At 41.3% G+C, this 19345-nt stretch overlaps 3 protein-coding genes across 3 annotated transcripts; 1 reads left to right on the top strand and 2 right to left on the bottom strand.

Annotated features, from left to right (window-relative positions):
* Positions 1-3099: 3099 nt before the first annotated feature.
* LOC116196315 lies at positions 3100-4535 on the bottom strand. Its single transcript, XM_031525982.1, has 2 exons — positions 4241-4535; positions 3100-3759 (listed from the first exon to the last, which is right to left on the bottom strand). The coding sequence occupies exons 1-2, from the start codon at positions 4342-4344 to the stop codon at positions 3357-3359; spliced, it is 507 nt and encodes a 168-aa protein (XP_031381842.1). The 5' UTR covers positions 4345-4535; the 3' UTR covers positions 3100-3356.
* Positions 4536-5427: 892 nt separating this feature from the next.
* Positions 5428-8009, bottom strand: LOC116192928 (GEM-like protein 1). Its single transcript, XM_031521634.1, has 4 exons — positions 7565-8009; positions 7036-7137; positions 6281-6552; positions 5428-5921 (listed from the first exon to the last, which is right to left on the bottom strand). The coding sequence occupies exons 1-4, from the start codon at positions 7851-7853 to the stop codon at positions 5742-5744; spliced, it is 843 nt and encodes a 280-aa protein (XP_031377494.1). The 5' UTR covers positions 7854-8009; the 3' UTR covers positions 5428-5741.
* Positions 8010-13633: 5624 nt separating this feature from the next.
* Positions 13634-17358, top strand: LOC116212729 (transport inhibitor response 1-like protein). Its single transcript, XM_031547392.1, has 4 exons — positions 13634-14317; positions 14577-14837; positions 15379-15880; positions 15977-17358. The coding sequence occupies exons 1-4, from the start codon at positions 13968-13970 to the stop codon at positions 16736-16738; spliced, it is 1875 nt and encodes a 624-aa protein (XP_031403252.1). The 5' UTR covers positions 13634-13967; the 3' UTR covers positions 16739-17358.
* The last annotated feature ends 1987 nt before the right edge of the window (positions 17359-19345 follow it).

Below are 19345 nucleotides of genomic sequence, written 5' to 3'. Positions count from 1 at the left end.
CAAGCTTAGGCTTGAGTTCGAGCTCGTTTAAACTCAAAGAAAAAAGATTATAAATAAATTATAAAATAACAATACCATACAAAATATATAATCCGAAAATACCGATTACAACTTGATAGTACTCAAATTCAAATCACAAAACATATAATAATAGTAATAATAATAATATAAAAACTCATTTAGGCTCGCAAGCTTAACGAGCCGAATACCACTAAACTCGGCTCGGCTTGTTTAACTGGCGAGCTCAAGCCGAGCTTGAGTTTAATAAGAGCGAGCCAAATTTGAGCTTTCATCGAGCCAAACTCGAACCATTCTCGAATAGTCTCGTCTCATTTACACTCTTAACACCCCCTATAATCTGTAAAATGACCAGCGACACACCTCTTTTCAAAAATTAACCACATACTACTTGTCCTTTCGCTGACATAGTACCAAGAGAACATTGACTTTGTCATGTGAATCCCATGTCACGAAACTGTACAAACTGACATGTTACATTATTTATTTACTCGTACCAAATTTAGCCCGATTTAAGAAAAACAATAGAAATTAGCGAAAGGAAGGGTAGTGTGTGGATAATTTTGAAAGCAGGAGGTGTCGCTAGCTATTTTACAAATTATAATGAGTGTCGTCGAAATTTACCATTTTTATTTTTGGTTAATGATCCAAAAAGTATAAAAATTTTGGTCATTTTTTCAATTTTAGCACGAACTTTATTTTTGATAAAAAAAAGTCATAAACTTTGATTTTCTTGCCACGTTAGGCGTCTGTGTCATTTTCCATCTATTTTACTGACTTGGCCGAAAACAGTGTCTATGGAGTAAACAGTGTCATGCCACTTCAACAAAAAAATAAATAGAGAGAGAGAGAGAGGCATTCATTGAAGAAAGGGTGTGTCACCGCCTCCCAATTGGAGTTGCCGGTGATCCCAAATAACACCAACCAGTCTAATTAGGGGAGTGGTGGACGAGATGAAGACCTATAAACCGGAATCGGGGGAATCCTCAAATTACGAGTTATCCTGATTCCGACGAGTGATGCCTTGATCCCGACCTCTACCACTGGGGATTCTCTCGATTTTGACCGGTAAGGCCTCGATCCCGACTATCACTTCCCGATTGGGGTTGCTGACGCCCTCTGAGGTCACCGACCTTAATCGGGGTTGCGGTGACTAGCCAAGGCCCTCATGTTTTCTTCGATTAAAGCATTTCTTTCTTCTTTTATTTTTCCTTAAATTTTTTTATTATTTTTACTAACATGGGGTAATACTGTTTGCCACGTAAATACTGTTTTCCGTCACATCTTCAAAATGGATGAAAAAAGACAAAAATGTCTAACTTTACAAAATATATATATATATTCGTGTCATTTTTAGCCAAAAAATAAAATTTGTGTTAAAATTAAAAAAGGTATCAATGTTAATACTTTTTGGGTCATTAACCCCTTTTTATTTTTAATTCGTTTTTATGTAATTATCTCTCATTAATTACTCGCTCACTCCACTGCTCTGCTCGGTAGAAAGAAAGTTTTCTTCCTTCCTCATTCATTAATTATCAGTTATCGCCAGTCGAAGCCTGACCTGACATTTCTCTGCTTCGAAGCTCTTTTCAAGCTTTTCCTCAGAAGCTTTCGTTTTTATTTTTCCAGATTCCCATCTTCTCCCGAAAATTTTGTACGACCATTAAATAAAAAATTCATGTTTTGTTTTGCAGGTTCTACGACAATTTCTGAGCATGAGTGAAAATCATTGTTTCGTCTGTTTACAAATGTTCATATGTTAGAACATTGAAATAACCATCGAACTCTTAAACGCAATCGGACTACGCTGAGTAGTGCCTCGAGGACATGCTAAAATGAGTAATAAATGCAATAAACATTTCAAACTATTTACATTCTCGATGAATTTCTTTACCATTTCCATGTAAAAACTAAAAAGTGAAGCTCATCGGTATCCAAGAAACGAGCCATTTAAATTTATATGACGGTATCTTACTCGAGGTATCACTGAGTAGATCTTTCGTACGGGCTTTTGTAATTATCTTCTCCCCCCCCCCCCCCCCCCCCCCCCCCTTCATTTTGATATTTCGATTAAGTTCTGAGGAATGTTGGGAAGTTCTATGCCACAGGCGAGTTTCAAAGGAGCTGATGGTACGGGGCAAGAGATCAAAGCCGTTTGTGCGGGTTTCAAAAGAAGAGTGTGATTAAAAAAAAAAATCCCTATTTCGGGTCATAAGGAAGCCAATAAGTCGGTATATTAATGAAAATAAAGCGAAATAAAGAGATACGTCTACACTGATGAGAATTAAACTCGAAATCTCTTGATTCATAATCGACGTCTTATGCCACTGCACTATCATTCCTTCATCAGAGTGCAACAATCTTTGACCTTGCATCTGCATGAGCTTCATAATCTTAGTAGTCAAAGTCAGAGTGGGGTCTTATGTTATCCGAGGAGACAGTTTCCGCCTTCCATACCAGACCTCCACTGGGTGGCTTACAAAAATCGAATTAGTTAAGATGGAAATTTAAAAATGAAAAAAAAAATCATCCTTAAAGTTACATTTCATCATGAAATTCTTGGGCGGGCCCGTCCAGTTCTTTAAATAAAAAAAAATTATTCAAATGATAGATGACAATATTTGTATATATAGATCCCCAGAAAAATCCAATTGAATTAATTCAAGCATGTTCGCGAAGTATAAGCCCGATAGTGGCGCTCCAGCCCATACCCACATATCATCATAAGAATCCATGTCAAGTGAGTTTCGAATCAGTTTCTTTCAAAATAATGATTCGGCTAATACCATTTCGCGTAAACTCGATATTACTAATACACATACCACAAATCTCGTAGGTAGGTTTGAGGGGTAGGATTGAGGTGATTCCTCGGTTTTGCTCATAGTCCAATTACCCCTCCTCCCACGTTCTTTCTCTAATAACAAGCTACAACCACACATTTCGTTTGTTATTCCAAATGATCTATATCGAACCATTATTGTCTCAGTTGGAGCGTCCTAACCTCGGTTTCCCACCGCATTTTCCTATTCCAGTCGAATTCAGTATCGATCAACTGTTGAGCATATATATAAGCAACTGATCTGAACGGCTTGAAGAGGGCAATACTGGATATGACCCGACGCGGGTCCAAAACTTCCAAGCAATTTCTTCAGCCTACACATTCTTCCTACCTATGACTTTTGGGGATCGAAAATACCCTCCAGGATTTAAAAAGAAAAAAGTGAAAAAGAGAGAGTATGTGATTGATTATATACAAGAACTGATATGTGTGTGTGTGTGTGTGTGTGTGTGTCCCGTTCGAGTTCATCATCAGGGTCGTCGTCCTCGTCCTCGTTGTCTTAACAGCTTGAAACCTCATCCAAAAGCTTATACCTCCTCACCTTGTTCCTATACCCAAGTTGCTGCTGTTTCGACATGTCCTCCGCTGCCTTCGTCCTCCTCAGCTTCTCTTCCAGCTCCCTCCTCGTAATGATCCTCTTCCTGGCAGCCCTCTCGGGGGACGGTCTGGTCGAGCCTCTGGACTTTACGCTGAGAGTCCCATCCAGATTTTTAGCACTTCGACCACCTAACTTACCATCATCGTTCGTCTTCTTGACTCCATCCCCTTCGCCGCTCCTCTTCTTGCTTGATAGCAAAGAAGAGTCCGAGGATATTGGGGTCGCCACCTTCTCCTGCTCTCGGCTCAAACACCAGTTGCAGACCCGGTACGAATCGGCCTTCGGGTATAGATTGCTACAATATCTGCAGAGAGTTTTGTCCAATCCGATCAGAAACGTAACTCCGATCCTTCCAATGAATATGGCTCGCCTTCTTTGAAAACGACACTACCGCTTTTCCTAGTAAGGCCATGTCCAGCACAGTGGAATGGAAATGGATCGGCATATACTCGATCCAGTCTCCGTTCCGCCCTACCAAACTTCGCATTACTAAGACTTGATATCATTCTCAAAATGGAAATCGTTCTTATTCACGGTAAATGATCAAGAAAACGTCAAGAGGAGGAGATGTTTCGTGACCGAAAAATTCACGGGCTTTGCATTTTCCCAGACTCCGCAGGTCAAGCAAAACGTGCCGGAGGGGAGTTCTTACGTGTGAAAACGTAGCAACCCTTTTCGTATTCTGCAAAAACCCGAGTACGAAAACCAAAATATATGCGTATGATTTGATTCTTAGATGTATCTATTATATACGGAGGTTTGGCTGGAGAAATTCTGGGACGAACCTGTGTTGGGACCTGAACTGGCACACCTTGCATTGGAAGAGCTCCTCGGATAAGCCATAATCCCCACACATGCAACACTCCCCTCTTGTCCGAGGCTGCTCCATTAAGATAGAGACCCAGACAGACAGGCAGACAGATATATATATATATATATATATAGAGAGAGAGAGAGAGAGAGAGAGAGAGAATTGGTCACGAAGGGAAGAAGGAGGAAGCCATGAACATGGTTGGTTGGGGGCATTTGTATCATCATGGTATGTAATTTATAGGGCTTTTTCATTATGAGTGGGCGCGAAAGGTATCGTATTTGTTTATGGATATAAATTGAGGCAGTTGCCATAAACGATAAAAATTTAATTGCAAAGGTAGGGGGCTCACAGGGACATTCCTTCTCTGACAAGTTCTTGCTATGAAGAGGTATCCGCGTTTTCTTTTCCCCTTTAGGATCGGATCACGAGAAATTGTGCTTAGCATATATTGGCTGAGATTAATCTCCTTTCTGTCATAGTATTTGCTTTGGCAACGAAGCGAGTTGAATGGGCCCTCGGCTCCTGTGTGCAGTTAAAATCTGCTAACCCATTTATTAATTGCATCGCGTGTCGTGATTTGGAATCTATATTTTTATATTATTATAATCATCATTATATGCCTGAATACTCAAATAATATTTACGGAGTCAATCATAGAATACAAATGAAACGCGACTTTCTCATCGGGGATGTGTCCTGGGCCAACCATGTTGGGAGGCAGAAACTGAGTTGGAGAAGAAAGAAAAAACTATATAATATATGTACACACTGTATTAAATTGCATTTGGGTGGCCATCTCTCTTATTTCTTTTCCTTTTTTTGATAATTGCCCACCTTTAAAACCAAGATCAGTGGTAATTGATTGCCCACATTAGGGCAAGAATCATGGATTAGTGTGCCGCATGATGATTAAAGAAAGTGGTATTATATCACGATCATGAATTTTTCTCATTTAACAGTTAACTCCTTTATGCGCTGTGACATTGTCATTCAATTATATCATATTGCATATGCTTATTTTATAGCATCTATTTCATCTCATCGATGTACGACAATCTGAGTCACACCACACACGGAATATAGAAACCTATTCATTAAGCAACTAGGTGTCGAAAAAGCTTCGAGTCCATTCGTCAGTCAGATGAACAAAATCATATCTGAACAGGAACATACGGATTCAACATGTCTATTATTGGACCCGTTTCAAATAAATAAATTGGAGTATATTACAAATGAGATGCAAACGAATAATACAACAGCGATCCCCTGTTCATGAACTGGATATGCAAAGGGAAACACTCATTCACAAAACTGAACACAATGTCTACATCTTCTTGTCCGACAGATAAATAGATCTAACCATGATGGTTTTTAGATTCGCAGATTTTGGAGCTATCATAGAACAAGCATGATCTATACACGGGCCAGGGCATTCCAGTATGATTCTGATGTCAAAATTCATGTCCGGAGCATTACAAGGCGTTGGGCGGGATGGCTTCTTGCAGGTTTTTGACAGCACTGTCGTAGTGAACGAAGCCCATGAACCAGAATTCATGATTATCGATGGAGATCACTTGGATGTACTTCTCGGCTTGATTGACTCTGCTTGTTGATGGGTTCACAGCCTTCAAATGATGTCGTGGAATGACCACCTACGCGAATGCAAGGAAAAGACGATGGTAACTATAAATCATCATCCTGGTCACGAGTTTTAGCAAAGGGAAACTACAGAGTATAAAAGGAATGGCCGAGAATGAGAAATTCAGCAAAATATTCAGATGATTGGTAAAAGATAGATTGTTGTTCGGTTATGTGTATCACTATGGCATATAATTTCAATGTCCAATGACTGCACAGATCAACTAACAACAATAGCTAATAATGTAAAACCCAGATGAAATCCAAGAGACTAACATCATCCCAGCTCATGAAATCAACAATAATCGTGCTCATGCTTTGGCGGGTACAAAGCACAAAGGAGAGAAAGAGAATTACGAGGAGCGGAACAAACCTTATAGTAACTATATTCAGTCTGTTCACCAACTTTATAAGAGAGAGGATTGTCACTGCAGAATGCGAGCTTTGCTGTGGACAAATATAAAGTGCCCATAACAGGACCAGCAGATGTGGACAAGTAACATGCATACGACTTCAGGAGCTGTTCCTCGGGAACAGTCTCAAAATTTTGCCGGAAAACCTTCTCGTAACCACCTTCGGCAAGAACCTTTGTTCCTTGAGCAATTCTACCAACAGCAGCATCAGCAAAACTAGGGCCTGTTTTCACTGTTCATAGGAAAAAGAATTAATAGCCTCGTACAAATGATACAATTTAAGACAATGAAACTGCACAAAGTAGGAGTAGCTTTCAGAGAAACTACAAAACACTCAATTAAAATTGGTTCATGGTATTTGAGTCGATACACTGAAGATCAGAGCAGGCTTTACAAGAAATGATAACGTCTAAAGACTTATTGCCTAATAATTAATAGCAAATGTAACCATTCAGTAGGACCTCCAATCCAAGTGACTCTTGAACAATATCTCACTCATTTCAAGTTCAACTATATTGTAAGGGGCAAGGCTATTTGCAGAGCAAATAAAAACACCACGGATTCATGTTGGTCTGGTTATACTTTGCTCACCGAGAGAGTAGATAGCTAGGATTTAAAGTTTGAGGAGAATTGTGCGATGGTATAAGGTACCGACCAACTGGTAACTCTCAAGACACAAAATTAACAGGATATGTAAAATGGGGTAGGGACATACGGTGCTGCCACATATTCCCAGCAAGGTCCTGACCCTTCTTAGTTGCCTCAGCCGCTTTCTTGCCCCATTTCCCGAGCACATCCTTCACGGAGTCCACCGTATCTGCCCACAATAGCAAGATTTTGAAACTCTGTGCCCAATGAATAAAAATTGTTGGCAATATTCAGCAAAATAAAACTACCGGAAATCCCAAATGTCATCCCCGTAATAACTACAAGCGACCAGCAAAGAGACACGATTCAATCATTTCTTAGAGTGTATAATTCGAAAATCCACGAGCTTCGAGCAGATGACTTGAATAACTGACAGAGTGTCCAAAGCACGTAATCACGCGAGCGTGATAACATAGACACGGAATAAATCTGTCCAGTTACTGAACCAAATCAATCCGACACTAATAGAGAGATTAGAGGCATTTTAAATTGACATGACATGAACAGGAATTAAAGCACGGCAATCAAATTCCAAAAGGCAGCTAATTGGGGGCATTTACAGATTGCACACTCGAATTTTCCAACAAGAAACTCACTCTTCACTGACGACTGTGGCGCAGGAGCGGGAGTGACATAGGGGTTGGATTCGGCGGGCATGGTGGTGGCGGCGTCGCCGGAGATCGGAGCTCGGGGGGCGGAGGCAGTGAGGTTGGACCAGTTCTCCGGAGGAGGGGCGACGTCGGCGGGGTCGAGCTTTGGGTAGGGAGAGTAATCGGGGGAGTGAAGCTTGTCGTGCTTGGTGTCGGGCTCCTGCGTGGGTTTCTCGGGGTGGGATTGATCCGTGGGTTTCTGGGGGTGGGATTGATCCGATTGGCTCTGCTCCATCGTTAATAGGGGAGGCCGATTGGGGTTGGGATTTGGATCTTGCGAGCTTTCAGTTATGGAGTTCGGAGAGTTCGAGAAGAAATCTGGGGAACAGAACAATACGACGATTCCGGTTTGTATCTGAAAACGAAGGTCCCTTTTGTTTTGTTTGTACGGAATTGTTGTGAAAGCCAGACGGTCAAAATGAACATCTGCCGCCCACGGAACGTTTCCTTTATTTTATTTTATTTTATTTTATTTTTCTTTACTTAATAATTAATAAATTTTCTCGGATCCATCATTTGAAATTTGAAAAATGCTAGCCATTCCTTCTTTCGAGCCAAATGAAATGCGAGATGATCAAACACTCTCCTACATGAAAGAATTCGGAGCATTTCACATCCTCTTGCTAACGCATGTAATTATTGCCGGAAAAAATATTTATGGTGCGTTTGATTTCAGAGTCAAAGTAATTTTGATTTTGATTGTGGAAAATGACATATGATTGTGTAGTGTGTTGAATAAATTTTTGATTTGAGAAATGCGTATTTTTGTTGTGTAGTGTGTTAAGTTAAAGTTAAAGTTAAATTTATGATTTTAACTGCGAAACCAAACGGAGTATAATGGAACGGGTCGAGTTTATACACGTAAATAATAAGAAAAAGAAGTAATAAATTGGGATTTATCAAGACTCAACAAGATATTTTTAGACGTACTTACTCTTTTATCGCAAATTATCATGACAAGTCTTTGGATATTTGCAGTTAGTGCAAAAAAAGTCTACAGTTTATAATAGAACGGATTGAGTTTACGCACATAAATACGAAGAAGTAATAAATTGGGATCTATCAGGACCCGACAATACATTTTAAGACGTTCTTACTCTTTTTATTGTAAATTATCACGACGAGTCTTTCGACTTTTCAGTCTCAAAGTCGAAAATTCGTGACCTCTTTAAAATTAAATTTATCCCCTCGATTATATTCCAGAATGTAAACCATGCACATGCACTTATCAAACTGTGTTTCATGCCAACCGTTTTTACATGGGTCGAAATCCTTTATAATTATCTCATGACTATTGCCAAACGTCTAAACATGAAATTTCAATTAATAGATTAAGGATATTTAGTTATATATATATGTGTGTGTGAATAAATGATATAATTGAGGAGAGACTTTGAGGAGTTTAGTTTAATAGTTAAGGAGGAGCTTATATATCAATCGGATCCCGGATTCGAAAACCCCTTGGAGCCACTGGAACGCTTTTGGTGTGATTATCCTCTCCGTGTGCCATCGATGGTTCACAGAGTCCCGGAATTAGTAAGGTGAAGTCTATACACTCCGGGCCAAGAAAAAATATATATATAATTAGGAGAGAAAAAAAAAAAGACAATATGTTGGGGAAGAAAAAATCTTGAGTTTTGACTTGTGCACCTTAAACTTAGTTCTTAAGCATTATCCTTCGTTAACAAGAAAAAGAAAATTGAGAAATGGTGAGGAAACAAAGATTTATTATGAGTTTGCATACGGTCGTGGTCGCCATACCGTAATCAAGATTTGCTTTTCTAATCGTAAGTATACATCTGATACTGTTAACAGACAACAACAGTAAAGCACGCCATTTAATTTATTGCAAATCTTACAAAAAATCATTTATTTTGTTACAGGGTATGGCTAATTATCTGCACGCATTTAAAGGATCTCAGTACTGGGAACATAGATTGTAATCTGAAACTTGTTTGGCTGCTTTTCATTAAGGCTGGATCTCTTTGGATAGCCTGGTCAGGTCAACGAATATCTTATCGAGGGCAGGATCTTCTGGAACCTAAATATACCCAGTGAATGCACTCTTATGCTTGGAGGGAGGAAGTTGCTAGAGCTAAGAGATGTGGCTTATCCTCTTATCAAGCATGAATGACCATCGCCCTTTGATAAAAGTTTCGAAAAAACAGAGATATGGGGTCCCATTGTATGCATCGGTTGCCGCTGCATTTGATAATCCCAGCTGGCTGAGAGAGCATTGTAGAGACAAAAGGAGGCAACTGATTAAGCAAATTATAGAATAGAAGGCACTGACTTGACAGAAGGAAAGCAAGATGCTGTAATTTGGACAGCTAACAAGAAGGGAAAATTTTCTAATAGCAAGTGCTTGGGATTCTCTGAGGAAGGAACGAAGGAAGGAAAGAAGGTTGAATGGTATAGACTAGTCTGGTTCCAGCAATATATCCCAAGGTATAGCTGTATCAGTTGGTTGGTTATCAATAATAGACTAGCCACGCTTGATAGAATTGCTCGTTCGGAAGTTGGAATAGACACAACATGTTGCAGAACAGGAAAGCAGGAGCCATCTTTTCTTCACCTGCAGGTTCACTGAAGAAATCTGGGGGGGGGGGGAGGTGTTGCAGAAGAATAATTTTTCATAGGAATGTGGGTGATTGGGATTTCGAATTTTCTTGGGCTGTTAAGCATCTCAAAGGTAGATCTACTCAGGTCATCCTTTTGAAGTTGGCCTGGCATGCCTATATCTACCATGTTTGGAGAGCCAGAAATGAGAAGGTTCATAATGCTGAAGCATATACTCCTTATATATATAGCTCTATTCGTAATGCTGTCCAAGGGAGGATTCTAAGCATCAAGCATCTTGGAAGGGAAGTTAGTAATGATTTCCTGAAGCAGCGGCCGCATGCCAGCTCGGGGTGTGGAGGAGGAGAAAGTCTCGTATATAACGGTTATTTGTAACGGAGTTCATGTGATAATATCACAAGACATGTAAAAGTTTTTATTTTTTGTGATATTTCTAAAAAAAAGTTAAAAAAAGAAAATTAGAATACCTCTAGGGTTGTGATTTTGCCACTGTCAACTTTGTTTCTCTGCAGTTTACAGATAATTGTAGCCATCTCATTTTAATTTTGCTTTAGGGTCTGAAGGTTTTCAATTGGTCGGTGGGCTTTCGTTTTGTATGGGTGGGCCTTGATGTTGGGTCTTTGTGGGTGAGGGCCCATTCTTGGGCTTTGTTCTTGTAATACGGATTGTTTCATTACTAAATATATATATATATATATATATCTGCACACATCTTAATTGGAATCGATTTTTTACTAGTATGCTTAGGACACTAGCTTGAATACGAAGTGTGTTATAAATGAGTACGAATTACCAGCGGATTTTTCAAAAACACGAACGTGCATAAATATCTCATTTTCCGAGAAACTAGTCTCTCGACTCGATAACGCAAACTCAACACAAGATGATGTATCACAACCATCTAATATCGTCCCGATTAATCAATCACGTTAATCGAGACCTTTATTGGTGGTCTTTCACTACTCGAGAAGGCCTTTTCCCCCCTCCCTCAAAATATGGAGCCCAAGTCCAGTCCCCTTGTCCCTATAAATTAAATTATGGGCTTGTGGGCTCCGATTGATCTCAAACCTAACATCTTTGCCCCAGACAAAGTCCAAGGTTCCTTCGCGTAAAGATTCTGGGCTTTTTGTCCATGAATTGCACGTTTAGTACGGGATAATGGAAAATGAAAAATGTACTCGTATGCCGAACATTGAGACTCTCCGACTGTTTGAAACAATTGCATAAAGATCGACTAGGATCTTATGTAGCAGAAGTCGTGCCGGCGTGTGGAGCTGCATCCGGGTTATGTTTCTTTTCCTTACCGGACGGGCCTTTGATCCAAAAGTTTATTTTCCGACTTAAGGGGGAACCCTATTCCTTTTTCGGCTTGTTTTCTGAACATCACCTTTAGGTACTAAGAGCCCAATGCAGTGTGCATTTCAGGATTCCATTAATGGATCATCTAAACTCAGAATTAAACCGGGCCCAACCAATCATTTGCATATGAATGGTGAAAAGTACCGACGATATCGTGTCAGTCGGAAAAGCGGGGAACTCGGCTTGATTTCGAACCTAAAACGAACATTGATCTCACGATAACTCCAAAAAGTGATTTTTCTCTGATTTGCATGGCGCCGATTTAGCAAAAATGCTTCGTTGATGTTTCTTTCGAGGGCTGCATAGCCAAAAATGGCTCATTGGATTAAAGGGTCGATCATTGGACTAAAAATGTTTGGTTTTACCTTTTTGCAAACTTTTGCAATCCCTCATTCCTCATTTGACGTTATAAGCAAAAAGATTTATGTTGATATTATTTATTAGATCCACGCCATTGAAGCCCCTTTTTTCCTTAATAATTGATATGTCAAATCTGTTTATAGCTTACGACTAATTAATTCGTTGAGAAAAAAATCCGTTTTAATTCATATTTTCAAGAGATTGGAAATTATTTTCATGACCCATTTGGACGTTCCATCTTCTTACAAGTTATGGATAAATTTAAGATTCCTAGTATAGGAAGGAGATGCTGATCGGCGAAGATCATTTGAACATGGAGATGGCGCTCTGCGTAGTGACGATCTGCCGCCTCTCGGGATCTCGGTTTTCTATTCTTGAAATTTCCATTGTCACGCCTCCTCGTTTATTCTTGTAATCGTCTTCTAGATCCACGAGTCATCTCCCTAAAAACAAAGGAGCAAAGAGTTTACGTTATCGTTAAAATAATTCACAGAGCAGTCACTTTCAATCCATTCTACCAATTAGGCAGATAAATTTGAAATCCCGAACGAGCTTTTGTCTCGTGATTCCAGAAAGACGGCACTCGTTTTACGAAAGGGAATGGAATATTAGTCCCGGCATGCAAACTGTGACACATATTTTTTATATGAAATCATTGAACCTCCAGTTGGCCTGTGATTGATTTATACATACCAACTCCCTGGAAATTTTGTCCATACCTTTGACTATACAATTTAATTTTGTTTTGTTTTGTTTTGTTTTTAGGGTAATGCTATTGTCAAGGAATGATAAAATAATGGCATGTTTATATCACTCATCATGGGGAGTTCGAGTCGCACTTGTAAAAGACCTCTTCCTTTTAAGAGTTAGCAAGCCAATATTAGGTTCCCCATCAAGTTTTTTTAAACCAGTAAAAATTTATTAACAAAAAAAAAAGAGAAAGAAACAGCATATTTAAATTTCAATAATAATGGCTTTCTCCAATAATTATTACCACACCACTCATCCGATTCTCCCTCTAAAAAGTATTTTCACTTCTCTTGGATTACAAGCCATCATCACGCTCTCCTTCATTCTTCACTTTGCTTTATCCGAATCTACTTTGTTTTAAATTACTAGCTTTAATCACCCGAAAATTGTGCAATCGAGATTAAGGAAGACGGCATGTTACATCAACAAGATGCGGGTAATGAGTTCAAAGAAATAAATACTGATTTACATTCAATGTACAAACATTTTACTCCCAATCTTTTTCTTTCTGAAGAATATTCGGCGACTATGAGATTTCATATTTGAAACGATAAGAAATAACGGACGAACATATATCAACAATCACAAAGGATGGAGCCAGTCGAGCCGTAGGCTACCATGACTTGCACAGATAGAGAGTTCACATCGGTGATTGAGTTCGAATCCCCGAATCGTCGTCTTCTGCATGACGATCACATCGGGTGTCGGATCGGTTGTAATTACATGTTTGTCGATTAAATTACTACCGTAATGTTTACGAGGACTGATCATTCATTTAATTTTATTTATGTTTGTATAATTAAGTTATTTTAATTGTTTATATTTTTAGGGTTGGTAAGAGGACAAGGAAAAGGTAAAGGGAGGGGGGTTGGGGCAAGCAAGGAGGCAAATAATGCAGGGAGGAGAAAGAGTGGAGACCCATTGGATAGTTCAGACATGAGACACAGATAGAGAGAGAAAGAGATCATATCATATCATATCTATCATGGAGTTGAGTTAGAGAGAGAAAGAGAGAGAGAGTAATAAAAAAGGTAGAAACCCCAAAAATCCCAATGAACAGAACAGAACAGAACAGAACATAGCATAGCAGAGCAGAGCAGGAAGAAGGAGGAAGAAAACCCTCTCTTTCTTCCCATCTTCCCCCTTCCCTCTCCACTTCCTCCATCAATCCAACCAATTAAACTAATCCCTTTCTTCTCCCTCCTTCCTCTCTCTCTCTGTCTCTCTGTCTCTCTGACCTAATGATCTAAATCAAGATCCAATCTTGAGACAGAGACCCATCAAAGCTTCAGCCTTTACCATGTCAGAGAACAACCACCTCCACCACCACCACCAGAACCACTGCAGCCCCAGCCCCGCCGAGACAATGTCCGAGGATGACGAGCCCGGCCGTCCCCAACCGCCGGATCCCGGATCCAAGAAGACCCGGAACTGCGCAGCCGTCCACCCCAGCCCCCACCCCGACCGGGTCCTCGAGATCGTCCTGGAGCACGTCCTCCAGTTCCTCACTGCCCGCAGGGACCGCAACGCCGCCTCCCTCGTCTGCAAGTCCTGGTACCGCACCGAGGCCCTCACCCGGTCCCACGTCTTCATCGGCAACTGCTACTCTGTCTCCCCTTCCCGCGTCACCGCCCGCTTCCCCCGTGTCAGGTCAGCTCCCTGATTACATGTCGGTAATCATATCACACCTTACATATGGACACGGTGACAAACAGTATCTGTACTAGGACTAGGACCGGTAAGTACTAGGAGCCTTGCCCGAGTAATTATTCCGCCTACTGTTGTAGTTGTACACTTTTACCTATCCACCAATAATCATAATCTTGTAATTCGTTTGCCTATGCCTATCGAGGACTTGGCCCGGAATTAGGATACTCACGGCTCACTCGTTTGGGTCTGCTACTTTCAGGTCGGTGGCGATAAAGGGGCGGCCCAGGTTCGCGGACTTCAACCTCATGCCGCTGAACTGGGGGGCCCACTTCGGACCGTGGGTGGCTACGATGGGCAAGGCGTACCCCTGGCTCGAGAGAGTGTACTTGAAGCGGATGTCCCTCACAGACAGGGATCTATGCCTGCTTGGAGACTCGTTCGTCGGGTTCAAGGAGCTGGAGCTGGTGTGCTGTGATGGGTTTGGGACCGGTGGACTTGCAGCTATCGCCAGCAAGTGCAGGTAAAATGTGGATCTTTGGAGATGGAAATTTTTTCCTCAGATGTTCCTTTGGGTTATTGATGTTGAATGATTAGAAATTTCTTTATGTCGTTTGAGAAAATGATCTTGCCTTTTCCGCGTGACGTGTTATTTCTCTGCACAATTTGTGATTCCCTTTGCTCATTCTCTTTTTTGAAGCTTTGGAGTCGCTCGATATCTTTGTTCAAGCAGTTATTGATGCAATGGCTTTCTGTTTAGTGGATGTCAGAATTATGATTTGACTTGCTTTTGCAATAAACTTGTTATCTCCCAAATTTAGTAAGGACTGTAGTCGGCACAGATTTACAATGAATTGGAACATGAATTACCAGAGACTGCTGTTTGCCAATACTAATTTGCTTTTCACCGAGAAACTCATTCCCTTTTGGTGATGATATGGAACTTGAAGTCATATATGTTCCTTGGAGTATGGACAGTGAACTGGTTGGGTGTTTTTTTGGGTAATGTGAATTTTGGGCTTGTGGATGATTTATGTCTTGTTGGATTTTTTCATGTTTTCCAGTCAACTCAGAGTTCTTGACCTAAGTGATACTGAGGTTATGAATGATGGTGTGGATTGGATATCTTGTTTCCCGGAGGGAGAAACCTGTCTCGAATCTCTCATTTTCGATTATGTAGAATGCCCAATAAACTTTGAGGCATTGGAGAGTTTGGTGGCGAGGTCCCCGGCATTGAAGAAGCTTCGACTGAACCGTGAAGTCTCATTAGGACAGTTATATCGGTTAATGGTGAGAGCTCCGCAGCTCACGCATCTCGGGACCGGTGCATTTGGACCCTCAGAAGCTCAGGGTGCCAGCGATCAGGAATACGATTATGCGTCAGCCTTCTCTGCCTGTAAATCTTTAGTCTGTCTTTCTGGGTTCAGGGAAATTGTGCCGGAATATCTGCCTGCTATCTACCCAGTTTGCGCAAATCTCGTGTCGCTGAATCTGAGCCATGCCAATATCAATGTGGAACAGCTGAAGCCGATCATATGTCAATGCCGTAAACTCCAAGTACTCTGGGTAAATGAGCTGCATATTCTTTTATGTTGATTTTCTTCCCTTTTATGCAAAAAATAACGTGGACTAAGAAGCTTTCTCATCTTTGTGATTATGCAGGTTCTTGATTCTGTGTGTGATGAGGGGCTCAAGGCTGTGGCTGCCGCATGCCCGGACCTGAGGGAGCTTCGGGTTTTCCCTTTTGATCCTCAGGAGGATGCTGAAGGGCCCGTCTCTGAGGTAGGCCTCCAGGCAATCTCTGAGGGGTGTCCAAAGCTGGAATCTATTTTATACTTCTGCCAGCGTATGACGAATGCCGCTGTGATTGCCATGTCCAAGAACTGCCCTGACCTTGTCGTGTTCAGGCTCTGCATAATGGGCCGGCACCAGCCTGATTATGTGACAAGAGAGCCCATGGACGAAGGGTTCGGGGCCATTGTCATGAACTGCAAGAAGCTCACCCGACTGGCCACATCGGGCCTTATGACAGACAGGGCCTTTGCCTACATTGGGAAGTATGGGAAATTGGTCAGGACCCTTTCAGTGGCCTTTGCCGGAGACAGCGATACTGGCCTTAAGTACGTGCTCGAGGGTTGTCATAATTTGCAGAAGCTTGAGATTCGGGATAGCCCATTCGGGGATGCGGCCCTTCTCTCTGGGCTGCACCACTACTACAACATGAGATTTCTTTGGATGTCCTCTTGCCATTTATCCCGTCAGGGTTGCCGAGAAGTCGCCCGTGCATTGCCGCGGCTTGTCGTTGAGCTGCTAAGTTACGAAGGGAACGAGAAGATGGATGATGGCGCGGTCGATGTGCTCTACATGTACAGGTCCCTCGATGGGCCTAGGAACGACACATCCGAGTCCGTGACCATATTATAGCCTGGCAGCCAAGTCGGTTGGGTTCATCTTGATTACTCCATGCCATGGAAGGAAAGCTCGAGTTTTGCGGGTGAGTTTTACATAAACCCGCAAAAAAGGTGCTTCCACCTTGTAAAATTCTGCCCTTGCTCGGCAAATGAAGCTACGAGAAGAATATGAATCTCAAGCAGATGGATCTTGCAAAATAACGGGCTGCACGAAGATGTTGTAATGGTACGTGTTCAGATTTTCTCTTTTTCTTTCACCCCTACGCTCTTATTCATTCGACATAAAAAGAAGAGGATAAAAGGGAGGATATCGGACGAGCGAGCGGTCAGCCTCTTTCGCGAGATAATTCTTTTTTTTGCCCCTTCTGATGTTTCTCTTGTATTCCTAGTTTTAGTTAAAATGGTTAGAACTGATGATAGCTGATGTCCTCGGCCTTTTTTTTTTTTTCCCCCCCCCCCCCCCTTCCTGAAAATGTTTGGTTTTTCCTTAGTTGTCTCACATAATGTTGTTGTAGCCCCTTTTTTCCCCCCTCTCCCTGACTGTTGTTGAATTCCATCATTGTTGTTACTGTTAGCAATGTGAGTGGATAATAAATGCCCAGCAAAAAAATTTTATTCAGATGGACCATGTAACTATACTAATGTGGGGACTTCCATGTCTTTTTCCTTTTTATTTTCTCTTCCTCCCCTTTTGGCCTCAATTATTTTTCCTAAATGTTGGATTCACCAAATTGACTGTTTGAGACGCCCCACCCATCAATTATGCGTGGAAAGTGTCGTACAGGTACATGTTGGAGGCCCCGCCTCATGGGGTCCCGATCTTAATGACGCGTTTGGCACGAAGGAGCAGAAATTTTCCCGAACTAGACCGTCATACAAGACTAATCCGCTCAATCTGGAACTTGTTATCATTCTACTCCCTCTTTGATTCTCATTTCGCGCGATAGATCTGGCTGTGCAAGTACTGATGCGGTGGTCCTTTTGGTACGATACGTATCGAAGCCGCTGTACCGGAGGATCTTTGCTTTTTATACCCCTTATCCAGTATATTCATTGACCCCCTTTTTCCGATTGAAGATCATACCCTTTTTCAGTTGATTGTTAAAAGAGAGATTCATATAGTGGGAGTGGGATCTGACTATGCGAATTTGGAATGAGAGCAAATGGGGAACAGAGCTTTGCTCACTTCCCTTTGTCTTCTTAGTTGTAAGCAGCCATAGCGAGGGGACCAATCTCCCCTTATCTTCCTGTTCTGTTCCGACGCCGAAAAATAAGATCAATGAACTCAATCGATCGACGCTATAGATCAATGATTACCTTTCGATTCCGCGACTAGGTCAGTCATGGTGTACGGATCCCGGGTGGAGATAAAGGAAAAGGATAAGATGACAATGGGGATGGAAGAGACTTGGCTATGGCTTTCTTATCCATTTTGTATTGTATTATTATTGTTATTATTATGGTGGGAGGAACGGTCAGCCCTTTTCTAGGATGACCCGATGAACTACAGCCTTTGCTTTCTCATCTCACCCATATACATATACATTAAAATTGACATGCTCTATGATTGAGTCCCGGGCCCCCCCCCCCCCCCCCCCCCCCCCCCCCTATCCTTTGGTTCTTCCATCCCTTTCCTTTCCTTTCCTTCGGTGCAAGGCGTCATTGTCTTCGGCTTGCCCCCCTTGAGAAAAAGTGTACGGTGCAATTCGGTATCGTTTTCGAAGGAAATTTCCGATGTATTCAGAAAGGAAATAGGAAAAAAAATATAATAATTTTTTTTGGGGGGGGGGCATTAAGTTGACGCAGTTTGGTGATCACGTGGATCATTAATTTCCAAGCTTAAATCTTATTATTTGATGATTGATTATATAAAGGGGCGAAAGAGTCGAGTTTGGGCTGACAGAGTTCAGATGCTTTGGGCTGATTGGTGACTGCCCATCTCAAGGTGGGACCACAACCTGATCATTTGAATGTGGTGTGGGCCCTCTGAAGGGCCAAGACAAACCTGGGGGCCTCGTGTACAGTGTGGGAGTTGGGGTACATTTAATTGCTCCTCAAACATATTAAATTCCCTCTATCTGCATTAATTTCAGAATATCATATTATTATTATTACTACTACTACTACAAAGGGGACAACATATCGAGATATTAGACATTTAATACAGAACATTAATTTCATAGTTTCCAAGAGTAAATTTTTTCTCTCTCATAATTCGGCGAGGATTCAGTTATTCCACAACATCCTTTGGTCGAGCAAGAGCCCCACTATACTCGTTCCTATTTGCCCTTGTAAACTTACATGAGCCAGTAGGCAATTTTTGGAGTTTGTTAACTACACTTGTTTTAATCGACAAACACCTTATACATCGCCATAACTCGACACCAACTGGAATCATGTTGTGACATAAACCTAAATTGTCTACTCATCCATGTACGACCAAACGAGGTTTCAACCCTTTCGTTGAGGATCATGCCAACGATTCAAATTTTGCAGCTGCCAACAAATTTTTTTTTTAAGAAAATATTTGAAATATTGGCCGAGAAAATTATAAGAATAATTATCCCCGCCAGTTAAAGATTTTCCTGATTTTATAATACATGAAGAAAGTCGAGGCTAA

The sequence above is a fragment of the Punica granatum genome, chromosome 1 (assembly GCF_007655135.1).
Source record: "Punica granatum isolate Tunisia-2019 chromosome 1, ASM765513v2, whole genome shotgun sequence".
Taxonomy (NCBI): domain Eukaryota; kingdom Viridiplantae; phylum Streptophyta; class Magnoliopsida; order Myrtales; family Lythraceae; genus Punica; species Punica granatum.
Note: the sequence above shows the minus strand (reverse complement) of the source record. Positions and strands in the feature narration are given on the sequence as shown.